The sequence below is a fragment of the Oncorhynchus keta genome, chromosome 20 (genome assembly GCF_023373465.1).
Source record: "Oncorhynchus keta strain PuntledgeMale-10-30-2019 chromosome 20, Oket_V2, whole genome shotgun sequence".
Taxonomy (NCBI): Eukaryota; Metazoa; Chordata; class Actinopteri; order Salmoniformes; family Salmonidae; genus Oncorhynchus; species Oncorhynchus keta.
In genome coordinates this window covers 16,999,466-17,018,094 of record NC_068440.1, presented here as the reverse complement: position 1 = coordinate 17,018,094, position 18,629 = coordinate 16,999,466, and the positions used below count along the sequence as shown (strand labels likewise).

At 40.2% G+C, this 18,629-nt stretch overlaps 1 protein-coding gene across 1 annotated transcript; it reads right to left on the bottom strand.

Annotated features, from left to right (window-relative positions):
* Positions 1–8,741: 8,741 nt before the first annotated feature.
* LOC118399480 (stathmin-like) lies at positions 8,742–18,376 on the bottom strand. Its single transcript, XM_035795594.1, has 5 exons — positions 18,243–18,376; positions 16,095–16,139; positions 14,341–14,513; positions 13,141–13,332; positions 8,742–9,806 (listed from the first exon to the last, which is right to left on the bottom strand). Exons 2-5 carry the CDS (start codon positions 16,111–16,113, stop codon positions 9,735–9,737), a joined length of 456 nt encoding a protein of 151 aa, XP_035651487.1. The 5' UTR covers positions 16,114–16,139; positions 18,243–18,376; the 3' UTR covers positions 8,742–9,734.
* Positions 18,377–18,629: the final 253 nt, after the last annotated feature.

The window sequence follows — 18,629 nt, the reverse complement described above, 5'->3', positions numbered from 1 at the left end:
TAGCACTTTCACTCAATCCCTCAGTGTCCACTGCCTCTTATACTTACTATTCTTCATTGGGAACATTGTCAACGTCACCCTATCTCCTTGCATCACCTGTTCACCCCCTATTTCTGGTCAACAATATACCCTCAACCTCCTTATATCCTTGGAAGTATTGTTTAACTGACCCCTCTCAGCAGCACTCTCTTCATCACCCACTTACCTCACGTTTGTCTCTTGCGAGAGTAGCAGGAGATTTGGTTCTGGGTGCTGAAATGACCTCACCCTGTCCCCAGCGGGTGTATCGCCCCAGCCCCAGTCTCAGCCTCAAACCCAACCCGAGTCTCGTCCTATCTGTTGTGTTCCCTCCTCAGACACTTCCATTAAGATAGTGTCAGGATAAACTCAACTTTGTCCTGCATTTCTGTTTACTAAAGGAGATACTGGGCTGGTTGTCTGTCTGTGTCTCATTTCCCCCTGTTTTCCCATGTGTTAGCTTGATAAAGAAATACAAAGGGGATATGGGGAGATAGGGAGGGTATATTGCAGAGTGGTGATTTGTATTGTTCTGTAAAATGACAGGCTCGTCTTTCGTCTTTATTTCTCAAACATGGATTTAGTTGCCTCTAAGACTGAGACACAGTGAAGATATGAGGAGGTACTAAATTGCTTGCTTTAGTTTCAGAGTTACATCAGCTTTACCCCTCATGAAGTTATTAGCTTTGTATAAACTAAGCCCACCAGTGAGTTATAAAAAGGACATTGCCATTCCATTTTACCCCACTAGAGCACCAATTACAGACCACAAAGTTATTTACATTATGACATAATGTGGTGAAGTGAACATTCAGTACAAGGACAAACAAAATCCAAAGACATAAAGCACAGTTAATTACTGTTAAAAAAAAAATATCCATGTTCTTTATTCTCTCTCTCTAGGGTCAATATGACAAAACACAGAAAAGGTTCTGATTCTGGCCGAGCCAGATGAATTTGATTAAGATCATTACTCTTTCAGCTGGTCTATTATACAGTAGGGGTTCTCTTCAATCACATTTTCCATGAAACCACAAAGCACCTACTAGGAAATCAGCAGATACAGGTGGGTTAGAATATTTGCCTTATTCAAGTCAGAAGAATGTAGTTCCATCAGAAAGTACTAAATTACTTTTAATTGTTGTGTTCGACTGAACGACCAGCGCAGGAAGCCATTATACTATATTTTCCCTGAAAACCACATAAAGTTGCTTTGAAGAAACCAACCGGTACATACTATATTTGTTGTATTCAGAAGACTTACGTGAGTCATTGGTAGAACATGGATCACCTCGTACGCACACATACTTCCATCTCATCCCCCTGGAGGACTAAAAGTCAGCGGCAATCGCGTCTCCACAGCTCCCCCCCCTGTGTAGGTGTAGTAATAAGTGTCTTTGGTTTATTAGAAACAGTAGTAACCTCCCATTAATCACCAGTGTCTGACGCTAACGGGCATCTAGGCTGGGGGAGTAGAACAGAACACATCAAACTGAACCAGACAAAACATTTCACTCATTATGGATGACTAGTCTTGTTCTCCATTGTTCGAGTTCTGTCTTTTCTCTCACTCTTTTGTCTAAAAGAACATGTCAAATTACAGTGCTCTGACAAATGGATTTTTGTAAAAGCATTTTCAGCACACTGTAATATAGCTATGACTTAATTAAGAGCGAACACTAAAGCTAAAATTCTAACCTCACATCACCTACACTACAGTTCCTCTTCTCATATGCCAAAATGCATCCGAGTTTAAGAGTTTTTAAGGTGTTCCTCTGAAAACATTACAGCATTCAATGCATTATACAGCGCCTTCGGAAAGTATTCACACCCCTTGACTTTTCCCACATTTTGTTGCGTTTCAGCCTGAATTTATAATGGATTCAATTTAGATTGTTTTGTCACTGGACTACCCCATACCCCATAATGTCAAAGTAGAATTGTTTTGAAAAGTTTACAAGTTAATTAAAAATGAAAAGCTGAAATGTCTGAGACAATAAGTATTCAACCACCTTGATATGGCAAGCCTAAATAAGTTCAGGAGTAAAAATGTGCTTAACAAGTCACATAATATGTTGCATGGACTCACTCTGTGTGCAATTATAGTGTTTAACATCTACACAATCGGTGTCCCGACCTCGGGATGGTTGAGCTAACGTAGGCTAATGTGATTAGTATGAGGTTGTAAGTAACAAGAATATTTCCCAGGACATAGACATATCTGACATTGGCAGAAAGATTAAATTCTTGTTAATCTAACTGCACTGTCCAATTTACAGTAGCTATGACAGTGAAAGAATGCCATGTTATTGTTTGAGGCGAGTGCACATTTATGAACTTGAAATTGTATAAATAAACCAATTAGGCACATTTGGGCAGTCTTGATACAAAATTTTGAACCGAAATGCAATGGTTCATTGGATCAGTCTAAAACTTTGCACATACACTACTGCCATCTAGTGGCCCAAATCTAAATTGTGCCTGGGCTGGAATAATACGTTATGGCCTTTCTCTTGCATTTCAAAGATAGTACAAAACAAATTTTAAAAAACACATTTTTTTTGTATTATCTTTTACCAGATCTAATGTGTTATATTCTCCTACATTAATTTCACATTTCAACAAACTTTTGTTTCCTTTCAAATGGTATCAAGAATATGCATATCCTTGCTTCAGGTCCTGAGCTACAGGCAGTTCAATTTGGGTATGTCATTATACTATCTCTTCTCTGTACCCCACACATACAATTATCTGCAAGGTCCCTCAGTCGAGCAGTAAACGGATTCAAACACAAAAACAAGGGAGTTTTCCAATGCCCCGCAAAGAAGAGTACCTAATGGTATATGGATATTTTTTAAATGAAATAACAAAAGAAAATACATTTAAAATCCCTTTGAGCATGGTGAAGTTATTAATTACACTTTGGATGGTGTATCAATACACCCAGTCACTACAAAGATACAGACGTCCTTCCTAGTGCAGTTGCCAGAGAGGAAGGAAACCGCTCAGGGATTTCACCATGAGGCCAACGGTGACTTCAAAACAGTTACAGAGTGTAATGGATGTGGCTTTAAACGTTAAGGACTGGGAAGTTTTTCAGGATAAAAAAGAAACAGAATGGAGCTAAGCACAGGCAAATGCTAAAGGAAAGCCTGGTTCAGTCTGCTTTCCACCAGCCACTGGGAGATGAATTCACCTTTCAGCAGGACAATATCCTAAAGCACAAGGCCAAATCAACACTGGAGTTGCTTACCAAGAAGAGAGTGAATGTTCCTGAGAGGCCGAGTTACAGTTTTGACTTAAATCTGCTTGAAAATCTATGGCAAGAACTGAAAATGGTTGTCTAGCAATGATCAACAACCAATATTAGTGTCTTACAAACTTTAATATTACAGAGGTTTTTGTGTAGATCTTTTGTGTAGATCGTTGACAAAAAATGTAAAATCAATTTTAATCCCACTTTGTAACACAACAAAATGTTGAAAAAGTCAAGGGGTGTGAATAATTTATGAAGATATGTAAATAACATGAAGAGTGCCTGGGTTCTCCTTGTTTTTCTCTGACTAGTAAACCTCTACCCTTACCCAACAGCACCTCCAATCCTACTTAATGATATTCTATCTATAGTGTATGCACATACCTCTCCCAAACCTTTTTTTACCTTCTTTTTCCTCCACCCACAGGGTGTTATCTGAATTTAGCTCCGTGCCTTACATAAAGATGTCTCCACAGCACCAGCTTCTACCTGACCTATGGAGAGAATCAATATTACAGCTTTTTCTACATGATCTGAGTGACGTTTCGGCACAGCTTTAAATACATGAATTCTCCACCTGGGTGTACACCTGCTGCATACGGCCAACTAACCTCTGGACCAGGTGACCTTTGCTTTGAGTTAACAACCGCAGGGGTCGAACGGAACATGAACTTCTTGGAACTTATTGGAAACACCAACACATAGGACCACCAGGTTCACATAGCCCATAGCTATTAGATTAATATTGCCTACAATCTTCCAGTTTACCATGGGGTTGAAACGAAAAAGCATGGGTGGAATAAATTCCTATAGAAACACCTACACATAAGGCCTCATCAAGTCATATTATTGATATTAGATCAATATTAGCTAGAATCTTGTCAGCCATCCAGGGATTAATTATATTTTCCATTTCACTTCATGAAAGTTCTCATAAAAAGTGGGTACCCGTTTTTTCCAACAGTGCCTTCAGAAAGTATTCATACCCCTCGATTTAGTCCACATATTGCTGTCTTACAGCCTGCATTCAAAATTGATTAAATCTGGGTTTTTTCTCTCCCACCTACACACAATACTCCATGAAGTGAAAACAGGTTTTTTTAAATTTATGCAAATCTTTGAAAATGAAATACATAAATATCTAATTTACATAAATATTCAAACCCCTGAGTCAATACTTTGTAGAAGTACCTTTGGCAGTGATTACAGCTGTGAGTCTTTCTATGTACACAAAAGTTTTAGAACACCTACTCATTCAAGTGTTTTTATTTTTTTTACTATTTTCTACATTGTAGAATAATAGTGAAGACATCAAAACTATGAAATAACACATATGGAATTTTGTAGTTACCAAAAAAGTGTTAAACAAATCAAAATATATTTTACATTTGAGGTTCTTCAAATAGCCACCCTTTGTCTTGATGACAGCTTTGCACACTCAAATCAAATCGTATTTGTCACATACACATGGTTAGCAGATGTTAATGCGAGAGTAGCGAAATGATTGTGCTTCTAGTTCCAACAATGCAATGCAGTAATAACCAACGAGTTCTCCAACCTAACAATTTCACAACAACTACCTTATACACACAAGTGTAAAGGGATGAAGAATATGTACATAAAAACATATGAATGAGTGATGGTACAGAACGGAATAGGCAAGATGCAGTAGATAGTATCGAGTACAGTATATACATATGAGATGAGTAATGTAGGGTATGTAAACATATAAAAGTGGCATTGTTTAGATTGGCTAGTAATACATGTATTACATAAAGATGGCAAGATGCAGTAGATGGTATAGAGTACAGTATATACATATGAGATGAGTAATGTAGGATATGTAAACATTATATTAAGTGGCATTGTTTAAAGTGGCTAGTGTTACATTTTTTACATCAAGTTTTCCATTATTAAAGTGGCTGGAGTTGAGTCAGTGTGTTGGCAGCAGCCACTCAATGTTAGTGGTGGCTGTTCAACAGTCTGATGGCCTTGAGATAGAAGCTGTTTTTCAGTCTCTGATGCACCTGTACTGACCTCTTGGCATTCTCTCAACCAGCTTCATCTGGAATGCTTTTCCAACAGTCTTAAAGGAGTTCCCACATATGCTGAGCACTTGTTGGCTGCTTTTCCTTCACTCTGCGGTCCAACTCATCCCAAACCATTTCAATTTGGTTGAGGTCGGGGGATTGTGGAGGCCATGTCATCTGATGCAGCACTCCATCACTCTCCTTCTTGGTAAAATAGCCCTTACACAGCCTGGAGGTGTTTTGTCCTGTTGAAAAACAAATGATAGTCCCAAACTAGATGGGATGGTGTATTGCTGCAGAATGCTGTGGTTGCCATGCTGGTAAAGTGTGCCTTGAATTCTAAGTAAATCACAGTGTCACAAGCAAAGCACCCCCACACCATTACACCCCCTCTTCCATGCTTTACGGTGGGAAATACACATGTGGAGATCATCCGTTCACCCACACCGCGTCTCACAATGATATGGCGTTTGGTCCTCGGATGGGGCCACAGTGTCTCCTGACCCCTCCTGTCTCAGCCTCCAGTATTTATGCTGCAGTAGTTTGTGTCGGGGGGCTAGGGTCAGTTTGTTATATCTGGAGTACTTCTCCTGTCCTATTCGGTGTCCTGTGTGAATCTAAGTGTGCGTTCTCTAATTCTCTCCTCTCTTTCTTTCTCTCTCTCAGAGGACCTGAGCCCTAGGACCATGCCCCAGGACTACCTGACATGATGACTCCTTGCTGTCCCCAGTCCACCTGACCGTGCTGCTGCTCCAGTTTCAACTGTTCTGCCTTATTATTATTCGACCATGCTGGTCATTTATGAACATTTAAACATCTTGGCCATGTTCTGTTATAATCTCCACCCGGCACAGCCAGAAGAGGACTGGCCACCCCACATAGCCTGGTTCCTCTCTAGTTTCTTCCTAGGTTTTGGCCTTTCTAGGGAGTTTTTCCTAGCCACCGTGCTTCTACACCTGCATTGCTTGCTGTTTGGGGTTTTAGGCTGGGTTTCTGTACAGCACTTTGAGATATCAGCCGATGTACGAAGGGCTATATAAATCAATTTGATTTGATTTGGAACCAAAAATATCCAATTTGGTCCGGTCTAATGTCCATTACTTGTGTTTCGGCCCAAACAAGTCTCTTCTTCATGGTTTCCTTTAGTGGTGGTTTCTTTGCAGCAATTTCACCATGAAGGCCTGATTCACACAGTCTCCTCTGAACTGTTGATATTGAGATGTGTCTGTTACTTGAACTCTGTGACGCATTTATTGGGCTGCAATTTCTGAGGCTGGTAACTCTGGGTCTTCCATTCCTTTGGCGGTCCTCATGAGAGCCAGTTTCATCATAGCCCTTAACGGTTTTTGCGACTGCACTTGAAGAATAGAATTTTCCAGATTGACTGACCAGGTCTTAAAGTAATGGACTGTCATTTCTCTTTGCTTATTTGAGCTGTTCTTGCCTTAATATGGACTTTCACCAAATAGGACTTAAACACATTAAAGAAATTCCACAAATTAACTTTTAATAAGGCAAACCTGTTTGAAATGCATTCCAGGTGACTACCTCATGAAGTTGATTGAGAAAATGCCAAGAGTGTGCAAAGCTGTCTTTATAATGACTGGGTGTATTGATACACCATCCAAAGCATGTTTTACCCATCTACCAATAGGTTACATCTTTGTGAGGCATTGGAAAACCTCCCTCATCTTTGTGGTTGAATCTGTTTTTGAAATCCACTGCTCGACTGAGGGACCTTGCGGATAATTGCATGGGTGGGGTAGAGATGAGGTAGTCATTAAAAAAATCATGTTAAACACCATTATTGCACACAGAGTTCAACATGTGACGTATTAGGCCAAATTGGAACTTATTTAGGCTAGGCATAACAAAAGGGTTTAATACAGACTCAAGACATTTCAGCTGTCCATTTTTAAATAATCAAAAAACATCCACTTTGATCGTATGGGGTATTGTCTGTAGGCCAGTGACAAATCTCAATTTAATACATTTTTAAATTCAGGCAGTAACACAAAATATGGAAAAAGTCAAGGGGTATTAATACTTTTTCATGGCACTAACAGACCTCTTAATATAGCCTTTGACAAAATGATTGTTAAGGGGAGATGGATGTCTAAGGAAAAATTTGATTAATATGAAAGGTGAATATTTTAGATATCCTGACAGAATGGAGTGAGAAAAAGATGACTAACCATTGCGGTTTCTTGAATTAAAGTGCAACATTGCCACCTAGTGGTCTTACTATCATAATTCCATGCTCAATATTCAAATAAAATTGTCTTTGTCACATACGCCAAATACACCAGGTGCACACCTTACAGTGAAATGCTTACGTACAAGCCCTTAACAATGCAGTTAAGAAAAAATAGATAAGGAAAAAATATAGTGTAAGAGCAGCAGTAAAATAACAGTAGCGAGGGTTACTGGTACAGAGTCAATGTGTGGGGACACAGACTAGTCTAGGTAATTGAGGTAGTATGTACGTGTAGGTAGAGTTAAAGTGGCTATGCGTAGATAGAGTAGCAGCAGTGTAACAGGTGGGTGGGGTGGGGGTGCGACCACTTGCAGTGCAGTAGCAGAGAGAACAGTCTGACTAAAGTGGCTGGAATCTGACAATTTTTAGGGCCTTCCTTGGACACCGCCTGGTATACAGGTCCTAGATAGCAGGAAGCTTGGCCAGTGATGTACTGAGCTGTACACACTACCTCACACTCTGTTGTGCCATGCGGTTGCCATACCAGGCAGTGATGCAACCAGGATGCCATCGATAGTACAGCTGTAGAACTTGAGGATCCATGCCAAAACATTAACTGTATTTTGCAGCTCACTGTTTTTAGTCTGCCCTCTCACCATGACAGCCTCGACAACTTGTGTGACTTGATGCATGCTTATGTCTGCCATCCTAGCAGGTGAAAAATGACTGAAGGGGACAGATAAGGGAACAAAGACAGTCAAATGAAGCCAGGGCAGTATGCATTTCAATTTTATCCCATTCACAGCAAATGTTTTAAATCAAAACCTCCCCCCCCCCTTCAGTCTGAACCAGACTAAAAACAGTAGTTTGAATACTGTCCCTGATCAGCACTTGTCCCAAACCCCACTAGATGGCACCAGGAGTTGAAAACCGTAACCCATTGGGAAGACGTCACAAGCTTTCCAAGTGAAGCATAATGCTAGGCTCATTGGTTAGTCCCAGTGTAACATTATGTTCATTTACAATGTGCAAGACTAAGCCCAACATACTCAACCTTTGGGAGATGGGAAAATACTGGCTGCTAAATCTTAGAATGGAATCCAGAACAAAACTGAGCATCCGTTTGGATTTCAGGCTAACTCATACTCACATATTTAACCTGTTCTAGCTAGGTGTTAGAGGATAGTCAAAGAATTGCAGAAAACTGAAGCATCAAAGGAATCAATAAAGCACGAATGAATGGCGTTTAACAATTTTATTTTAGTACAACAGTTAAGTCAACTAGTAACATCTATTAAGAATCCAAAGTGTGTTCCTCTTTTGCATTCCATGTGTAGACCCACTTCCAGTAACATCCTAGATGATTCAAAAGTCTGGCAAAGTTACTTCATTGCCCTACAACAGCACTAAGTCATGTGCTTTGAGACAAAACTCCACTTTACAAATGCATAAAATCTGCAGTGGCACAAAGATTAGATTTAGGGTGTCTGAAATGGCACCATATTCCATATAGTGCACTACTTTTGGGTAGTGTAATAGGATCAGGATGCCATATCAGCCCTAGCTCTTTAAAGAACAAGACAGCAGATCTCTGAACAGCAAAAGCTGCAATACGACACCTGATGCTGTGAAAAAGGTGAAACCAATCAATATGTTAACAAACAGTGATCAATAGGTGCTATGAACAGTCAGGTGTGAGATACACTGGGACACTGTTCCAAAGCGGCACTATGGAATAGAGAGATCATGTTGAGGGCCTATGCACAGCACATGCTTCCTTAAAGGACAACTACATACACTGTTATTTTTCATTAGGTCAGAAGCTGTAATGACAAAAGCTACATATCCAAAGAAAAGGGCTGTGTATGAAATAGTTACTAGAGGTCAAATCCTTGCTTCCGCTTTTCATTAATCTCTCAAAGCTTCATTGGTGGTATAAGGATATTACCTTGGATCCTATCCTCCAGTGCCATTTGAAAGGAATTGAGGATTTGAAGGCTAGTAACATTTAAACAGCTGTGGAATAGAAGCAAGAAGGAGACCAATATCCACATGTAAAACTATAGCAAGTACACTTATAGCAGAGAAGCTAAATTCACAAACGGGGAGAACTTAATTTCCTTCATAAAGTGGGTGGCAGTGAACAAAAATACTGGCCATCAACTAAATATAAATCAATCTTTGGATACGTAAAAAACCCTATAGTATACAATTCCCCCATAGACTGAACTATTCAGTTTTCTGATGTCTCGGCACCGCCCTCTTTGGTTTCCTTCTTAGCACGCACCTCTTCCAGTTTCTTGTCCTGGGAAAAAAAGAGAAGTGACATCTTTCAAAAGTGAAATTCTTAACAGACAATACATTCCTTTGACAATGTCACAAGCTTGACCAGTGAGTGTTGACCATTGTTTTTAATTGACTTCACATCAATCATAAAACTCTTTTAACTTCCTGCAAGTCTCCCCAATTCATGAACAAATTACCTCAAACTAGTCTGTATCCCTGCACACTGACTAGGTACCAGTGGCATATATATATATATATGGCCACTGGTATATAATAGCCTAGTTATTCTTAGTGTTACTTTTATTTTAGCCTACTTGGTAAATACTTTCTTCTTGAACTGCAGTTGGTTAAGGGCTTGTAAGTAAGCATTTCACGGTAAAGTCTACACACGTGGCAAAAAAAAGTTATTTGATCCAAACCAGCTGAACTAATTTGCAGAGATACGTGATCAAGTTGTTGGATACACCCACTGGGGTGGTGGTCTCCTTTAGGAATGGTTATTCGAATAGCCAAATGGATGTTGGTATTCAACTACTGGAGTTGTAGACATTGGACGGGGAGCACAGCAAAATGGCCTTAATTACCCTTGTTACTTTAGCTTGTTAGCCTTTTATAACAATTTGATGCAGTCTAGACAGCCACTACCAGATGGTACAGTCAGGCCTTAACCTGTTAAGTCGACCCTCTACTTTTTCGAACATTCTGTTAAATCGAGCAACATTTCAGCGCCCTGCTACTCAGGCCAGGAATATAGTATATGCATATGATTAGTATGTGTGGATAGAAAACAATCAGACGTTTATAAAACTGGTTAAATCACGGCTGTGACTATAACAGAACGTGCGTTTCATCGAAAAGTGCAGGAAAATCTGATCACTGAAAATGGAAATAAATATCCATGCGCGACTTCAAGGAATTGTCCAAAGTGAACCGAATTAAATGAGGCAGAGGTTGCAGTGCCTACAGCTTCCACACGTTGTCTAGAGTCTTGTCATTTGACTCAGCTTTGATTCTTGGTCTAACCGAAACAAGGGAATTGATTCCCTCCGGTCTCCGACCGGATGTTTTGGTCGAGCTCTCCAATAAATTTTTTCGAGACGGACACCTATAGAATTGACATCGCCTCCTGATGAATTTTATCGCTTATTAACGTGTACTAATACCTAAAGTTGCATTACAAAAGTATTTCGAAGTGTTTTGTGAAAGTTTATCGTCGACTTTTTGAATTTAAAAAAAAATGACGTTACGTTATGAAAAGCTATTTTTTTCCCCGTTTATCACACAGTTTAACCTAACCCGATTTAAACGAAAAAAGACCCAATAGTGATTATGGGACATCTAGGAGTGCCAACAAAGAAGATGGTCAAAGGTAATGAATGTTTTATTTGTGCGGTTTGTGTAGCGACGACTATGCTAATTATTTTGTTTACATCCCCTGCGGGTCTTTTGGGGTGTTACATGCTATCAGATAGCTTCTCATGCTTTCGCCGAAAAGCATTTTAAAAATCTGACTTGTTGCCTGGATTCACAACGAGTGTAGCTTTAATTCAATACCCTGCATGTGTATTTTAATGAACGTTTGAGTTTTAACTAACACTATTAGCATTTAGCGTAGCGCATTTGCATTTCCAGAGCTCTAGATGGGACGCCTGCGTGCCAGGTAGGAGCAAGAGGTTAATGGCCATGTACTCTTATAATCTCCACAAGGCACAGGCAGAAGAGGGAGGACTGGCCACCCCTCAGGGCCTGATTCCTCTAAGTTTCTGCGTAGGGAGTTTTTCCTAACGAACGTGCTACTGCAGCTGATGTGCTTGCAGTTTGGGGTTTCAGGCTGGGATTCTGAATAAGCACTATGACTAGAGGTCGACCGATTAATCGGATTTTCATAACAATAAGATATCGGTATTTTGCACCCTTACAGTTAACTAGTCCAACGCAATAACGACCTGCCTCTCTCTCATTGCACTCCACAAGGAGACTGCCTGTTACGCGAACGCAGTAAGCCAAGGTAAGTTGCTAGCTAGCATTAAACTTGAATCATAATCACTAGTTAACTACACATGGTTGATGATATTACTAGATTTTATCTACAGTGTCCTGCATTGCATATAATCTGACTGAGAATACAAGCATCTAAGTATCTGACTGAGCGGTGGTAGGCAGAAGCGTAAACAATCATTCAAACAGCACATTCATGCGTTTTGCCAGCAGTTCGTTGTGCGTCAAGCACTGCGCTGTTTATGACTTCAAGCCTATCAACTCCTGAGATGAGGCTGGTGTAACCGAAGTGAAATGGCTAGCTAGTTAGCGAGCGCTAGAGTTTCAAACCTCACTCGCTCTGAGACTTGGAGTAGTTGTTCCACTTGCGCTGCATGGGTAACGCTGCGTCGAGGGTGGCTATTGTCGTTGTGTTCCTGGTTCGAGCCCAGGTAGGAGTGAGGAGAGGGACGGAAGCTATACTGTTACACTGGCAATACTAAAGTGCCTATAAGAACAGGGAAGGGAAATGGTCCTATAATAACTACCTAAAACTTCTTACCTGTGAATATTGAAGACTCATGTTGAAAGGAAACACCAGCTTTCATATGTTCTCATGTTCTGAGCAAGGAGCTGAAACATTAGCTTTCTTACATAGCACATATGGCACTTTTACTTTCTCCACCACTTTGTTTTTGCATTATTTAAACCAAATTGAACAGGTTTCATTATTTGAGGCTAAATTGATTTTATTGATGTATTATATTAAGTTAAAATAAGTGTTCATTTAGTATTGTCATTATTACAAATAAATAGGCCGAGTAATCTGATTTTTTGGTCCTCTAATAATCGGTATCGGCGTTAAACATAATCGGTCGACCTATAACAATGACATCTGCCAATGTAAAAAGGGCTTTATAAATACATTTGATAACCTATGGCAGCAATGAGTTTAACTAGCGCAAAAATATTGTTCTAATAACAAAATCCCTAATGTCCTACAAACAGCATGAATAACAGCAGTTGTTTTTAGCCAAGGTCAAAAGCTCACTAGCAAGAACCGCACCCTCCTGAATGGGTGTCAACCGTGTCGAAATTTGTACAAACTTTGGAAATGTTACTGTGGTCGCTATCTAGGCGCAGGCCATTAAGTCACTGATCATGTTCCAGAGCGTCAACACCATGATGCATCATGGATAAATTGTGACTGATCTACAAATAGTCATTATTTATGATGAAAGGTGAATTGGAGTCAGCAGTCACCTGCAATATTGAACAACCCCAGTCTTGTCCTTCATTGAAAATGACTGGTAGCCAAGTCAGATGATCACAGCAAGACAGATCTGCAGGTTTAAAAAAAAGTTAGTCCAACATACCTTCTCCTTGAACTTCTCACTCATGGCTGCCTGAAGGGCCTCCTTGTTTTCTTTGTTAGCCTCCATCTTCTGGTTAAGCTTCTCCTCCGCTATCTTGCTGAAGTTGTTGTTCTCCTCCATGGCTTTCCTTTGCACCTCCTTCTCATGCTCCCGCTTCTCAGCGAGGTGTTTCAGAACCTCCGCTTCATGGGACTGGAGGATGACACAAGAGAGGAGTGTGATTCAGACATCCAACTACAAAACATTTTAATAATAGAGCAGAGTTCCCCAACTGGCTGCAGCCACAGGTGATTTGCCCACACCAAGTTCTGGAGGGCAGGACATAAGACCCCCAGCGCCAAGGAGTTTAAACATTTGGCAAATCTGTACCGAAGTATTCCCCACACAGAGATACACAAATGTAAGCAATGAATGAAAGGATTAGGTTTCAGTCAATCACAGCCATTTGAGCTTCTATCAATTTCCAGCCTATCAAAACAAAAACACTGAATCTAGTTGATCCCTATCATAGAGGCTTGTCAGGGCAACAAGGCAAAATATTTGAATTAATACTTGTGATGGTGGGAAGAAAATAAAAAAAATCTAGTTAAGTCAGGATATTGTAGTCATATTTGTGATCCTGCATCTTTGGGGGTCCAAAAAGGATAAAATTGATAAAGCAATTAATAAAGTAACACCTCATAATTTGACAATAAAGCATATCGTAGACAATGCAATATTTTTGCACTAGCTGGCTGTACCAAAACGCCAGTATTTTTTATTCAGTGTCCTCTTTTAAAATAGGGAGGCATTTGTTGCACTTTTACTTCCCTGGCTGATCAAAAACCCATTATCAAAGCTCAGTCTTGTCCCTGTGCAGAAATGTTTAGATCAAATCTCATTAAAATTAGTATCAAATCGTAAGAGTGGCAATAAATATTGTATCAGCATCTAAGCAGGGTGGGAAATTAACTTTAGTCCACCTGCCAGTAGCAGGTAGATGGAAAAACTAACAGTCAATCATAAATGTTTCACCCAAGTTCTGTGATAACCTTTTGTTTTTACCTAACAATATACACTACTATTCATGGGTGAGGGTAGATGACCCTTTGTCAAAGTCATTTCTGGAAAATATATTTCCCTTTAGGGGACCCCTTTTGGCTCAAGAGCATCTCCATAGGCATAGAGTTCAGTGTAGCATCTAACTGGAGCACAACCTACCTTCCTCCTCTCTTCTGCAGCCTCTAGTTTCCTCTGGATCTCCTCCAGGGACAGGTCCTTCTTCTTGGGGGGAGAAAGGGGGAACTCTCCCTTGGCGTCTGGAGCTGGAGCTCCTAGGATCACCTCGAACGCCTGGCCAGACGCACGTTTGTCAATCTCCTTAACCAGAATATCTGGATGGGACAAATTATGCATTTCAGTTAATGAAACAAGTACACCAACATGGCGGTTTCTATGGTAATGGGGAACTTGTCTGTGTGCAAACAGAAATACTAAGCGTTCCAAACAAGGGAAGAGGACTCAGAACAGGGATACAAACAATTCAGAGAAGGGGGGGTACAGACTAGAGGTCTGTACCCCCCCGGTGAGTCGGAATGGCCGATTATAAGTTTACATAACAATCGGAAATTGGTACTTTTGGACATCGATTTTGGAGATTTTTTAATATACATTTTTACACACCTTTATTTAACTAGGCAAGTCAGTTAAGAACACATTCTTATTTTCAATGATGGCCTAGGATCAGTGGGTTAACTGCCTCGTTCAGGGGCAGAACGACAGATTTTCATCTTGTCAGCTCGGGGGATCCAATCTTGCAACCTTAGTTAGTCCAACGCAATAACAACCTGCCTCTCTCATTGCACTCCACAAGGAGCATGTTACACAAATACAGTAAGCCAAGGTAAGTTGCTAGCTAGTTAAACTTATATTATAAAATACAAATCATAATCACTAGTTAACTACACATGGTTGATGATATTACTAGATATTATCTAGCGTGTCCTGCATTGCATATAATCTGACTGAGCATACAAGCATCTGACTGAGCGGTGGTAGGCGGAAAGCTGGTTCGTAAATATTCATTCAAACAGCACTTGTGCGTTTTGCCAGCAGCTCTTCGTTGTGCGTCAGAGCATTGCGCTGTATGACTTCAAGCCTATCAACTCCCGAGATGAGGCTGGTGTAACCGAAGTGAAATGGCTAGCTAGTTAGCACGCGCTAATAGCATTTCAAACGCCACTCGCTCTGAGCCTTCCAGTAGTTGTTCCCCTTGCTCTGCATGGGTAACGCTGCTTCAATGGTGGCTGTTGTCGTTGTGTTCCTGGTTCGAGCCCAGGGAGGAGCGAGAGGGACGGAAGCTATACTGTTACACCGGCAAAACTAAAGTGCCTATAAGAAAAGTCAATAGTCAAAGGTTAATGAAGTACAAATGGTAGAGGGAAATAGTCCTATAATAAACTACCTAAAAGTTCTTACCTGGGAATATTGAATACTCATGTTAAAAGGAACCACCAGCGTTCTAATGTTCTGAGCAAGGAACTGAAACGTTAGCACATATTGCACAACCAAAACTTTGTTTTTGCATGATTTAAACTAAATTGAACACTTTTCATTATTTATTTGAGGCTAAATTGATTTTATTTATGTATTATATTAAGTTAAAATACGTGTTCATTCAGTATTGTTGTAATGGTCATTATTACAACTAAATTTTAAAAAATTGACCAATTAATCAGTATCTGCTTTTTTGGTCCTCCAATTATAGTTGAAAAATCATAATCGGTTGATCTCTAGTAGAGACAGAATTGGGCCGCTAGACATTTAATTAAGGCTCCCATATACACACATCTGGACTGATGGGAAGACATGACTGGTGAAAACCATTTGGTGGAAGCTCATTAGACTGTCTTCCACCTGGTCACTTTAAGATAGTGGACCGATTGTTTTAAAAGCTGAAAATAATCACAACTTGCCTCCGCAGGAAGAGGCCATTTCAGCAGTGGACAGAGTCAATGTACCTGTAAGGAAGAAAATGTATAAATTAGTATCACATTTATTTAATAAAGCCCTTTTGAAATCAGTTGTCAGAGTGCTTTTACAGTAACCTGGCCTAGACACCAACAAGCACACGTAATAAACCTTTCAAAATGCATTAGTAGGTCCTTGAACATGAATAACCAGCTACACCCACTCCCTACAGACTGGATGAAATCTCCATCTTCACAAGGTGCCTGAATCAACAGAGCACTTAGCAACCTCTAGTGTGAGAGACCGCGCTGTGTTCAGGTGGAACACTAAGTAAACAGAGCTGCGAAAAACCAAACATGACCCACTCAGTGGGGACATCCTTCGGTCATGTTCAACACTGCAACCAACCACCGCCCTATTAAAAAAAGCTGTGAATGAATGCCACACAGGTTAACTATATGGCACATTGAAACAGTAGTAGGGCCAGGACGATACCAGTAGCAATATTCATTAGTATCGTGGCAAGGAAACGAAACAAGGAATCAAACATTATGTTGTCATCCAGACATTTATTTTCCCAACTGAAGCACAATATTTTACATGTTTTTTTTAAAGACCAAATAGTTAGACTTCACGCTCTAGATTTAACGAAATCAAGAATAACATACTGTAGATGGACGAGGCCCTTTCAATGCCAGGCTACAGCCTCAGTTGCAGAGATACATGTTGATGAATAAACAGGCTGTGTCTCAGAACAAAAGGCTAAAGCATACCAACATTTCAGGGGGTTGAAAATGTCATTGGGGAGCTACAAAAGATATTTGGCAGCTATAATATACAACGGAAGCCAACGAGACTAATCTGCGAATATAGACGCAGTCAGCAGAACACAAGCTGCAAAAACGGTGCACCTGTTTGTGCGTGTAGTTCACTAGCTGAAAACCACAGGGGGGCAAAAGTTCGAGAGCACGTAGTTATAATACTTGAACCATTCAAAAGCAAAAATAATCATAATCACCGTCATTCGCTAAATACGTGAGCATGTACTGGAATTTGACTGGTAAAGTAGTGCTGCCAAAGTCAGACAAGGATGCAGAGGTTTGTCAAGAGCGCAATGATAAATATCAACTTACGTAAGAACGTATAGTGTTCCCATGTAAGCTAGCTCATTATGCACTTAACCCAAATTCATTATATTGGATTTTTTTTAAAGGGGGGGCACCTGCGGCAATCAAAATATGACACAAAGTCTAAATACAGAGACTAGATAACGTTTCAGGGTAGAACACTTGTTTTGGTTCCAAAATATTAGGTAACGGCACAAGAAAGCCGCTTTTGTTTGGTTGCAATGAACGTCAACGTGAGCAGCTGCAAACAAAGAGGGGCGCGTGCTCCAACAGCTCAGCCCGCTTTGCGACTTGCACGATGCCCCTCTTATCAAGTTCAACGTGTTTGAACGACTGGTAAACTTATTTTTAACCTGAACGTTCAGCGAACAATCATTGAAACGTCAACCTTAAATTGTTAGTGGCGACGGAAAACTTAAAATATGGATGGCAACAGCGTTTGTTTTTCAGATACCATGCAAACAAAATGTTTACATCGAAATGCATCAATGAATGGCTCAAAGTAAGCCAAATTAGCTCGTTTAAAATTTCAATTAACTGTGCATATTATAGTACATGCAGAATGACTTGTTACGTCGTGTAATCAATATAAAGTAATTTGCGCCACGCACTATCAAGTGTGCATCCCTACCCAATAAGTAATGTCAAGACAAACAACTTGTCGCTGTCTGAAGGCAACAGAACAATCAAAAGATGACTAACGTTACAGTACCACGGCACTACAGCAGCTAACCACCCATCCATCCACTGTTACAATTACATTCCATTTTCACTAGAGCAGTCAAACCATTTTGAAAGACATGAAATTAGCTAGGTTGGTTGTTAGTTGACGTACAACAAAAAAAAACGATGACAACCGTGGCGTTTAGCCAATATTGAAGCTGAGCGGTAACCTATTTTATCACCACTCGACCAACTCGTTTAAAAAAAAGACATATCAGGCAAGATTAGCTAGAACATTCCAATCTTTAAATCATATTTTGTAGGGATAACGTTAACTACGCAACAGAGTAACGTGCCACCCACCTTCACAAACAGTGAAACCAACTCCTCCTCAGCAGCCAGACTTTAGCCGCGAATTTTCTGCTCGAGCATGGCCAGTTCGCGCATAAAAAGCCCCAAATGTGTCGTCAATGCCAATTCTGCAATTCTATTGGCTGTTTACTCCTCTCTCCGCACTCTTGGTAGTTGTAGTTTTGGGGATTTCTAGACATCAGCACAGACAAGACGAGCGTCTCGATAACATTACTTTGGTGATGAATAATGAACGTTGAATGTATTTAGTGGAATATATACATTTATTGTTTCCATTTTATTCATCGAAAATATGTGTATTTTGGGGATGAAATGTCAAACGTGTGTCATTGACCTGCATGTAAGGGCTTTACAGCCCTTAAATAAAGTGTGATGATT

What these genes read in the sequence shown, in the direction of transcription:
- LOC118399480 (XM_035795594.1), bottom strand. An exon ending in CTGCAGAAGAGAGGAGGAAG is followed by an intron (nt 13,333 to 14,340) that starts GTAGGTTGTGCT and finishes GTCATCCTCCAG; the next exon opens with TCCCATGAAGCGGAGGTTCT. An exon ending in GTGAGAAGTTCAAGGAGAAG is followed by an intron (nt 9,807 to 13,140) that starts GTATGTTGGACT and finishes TTTTTTTCCCAG; the next exon opens with GACAAGAAACTGGAAGAGGT.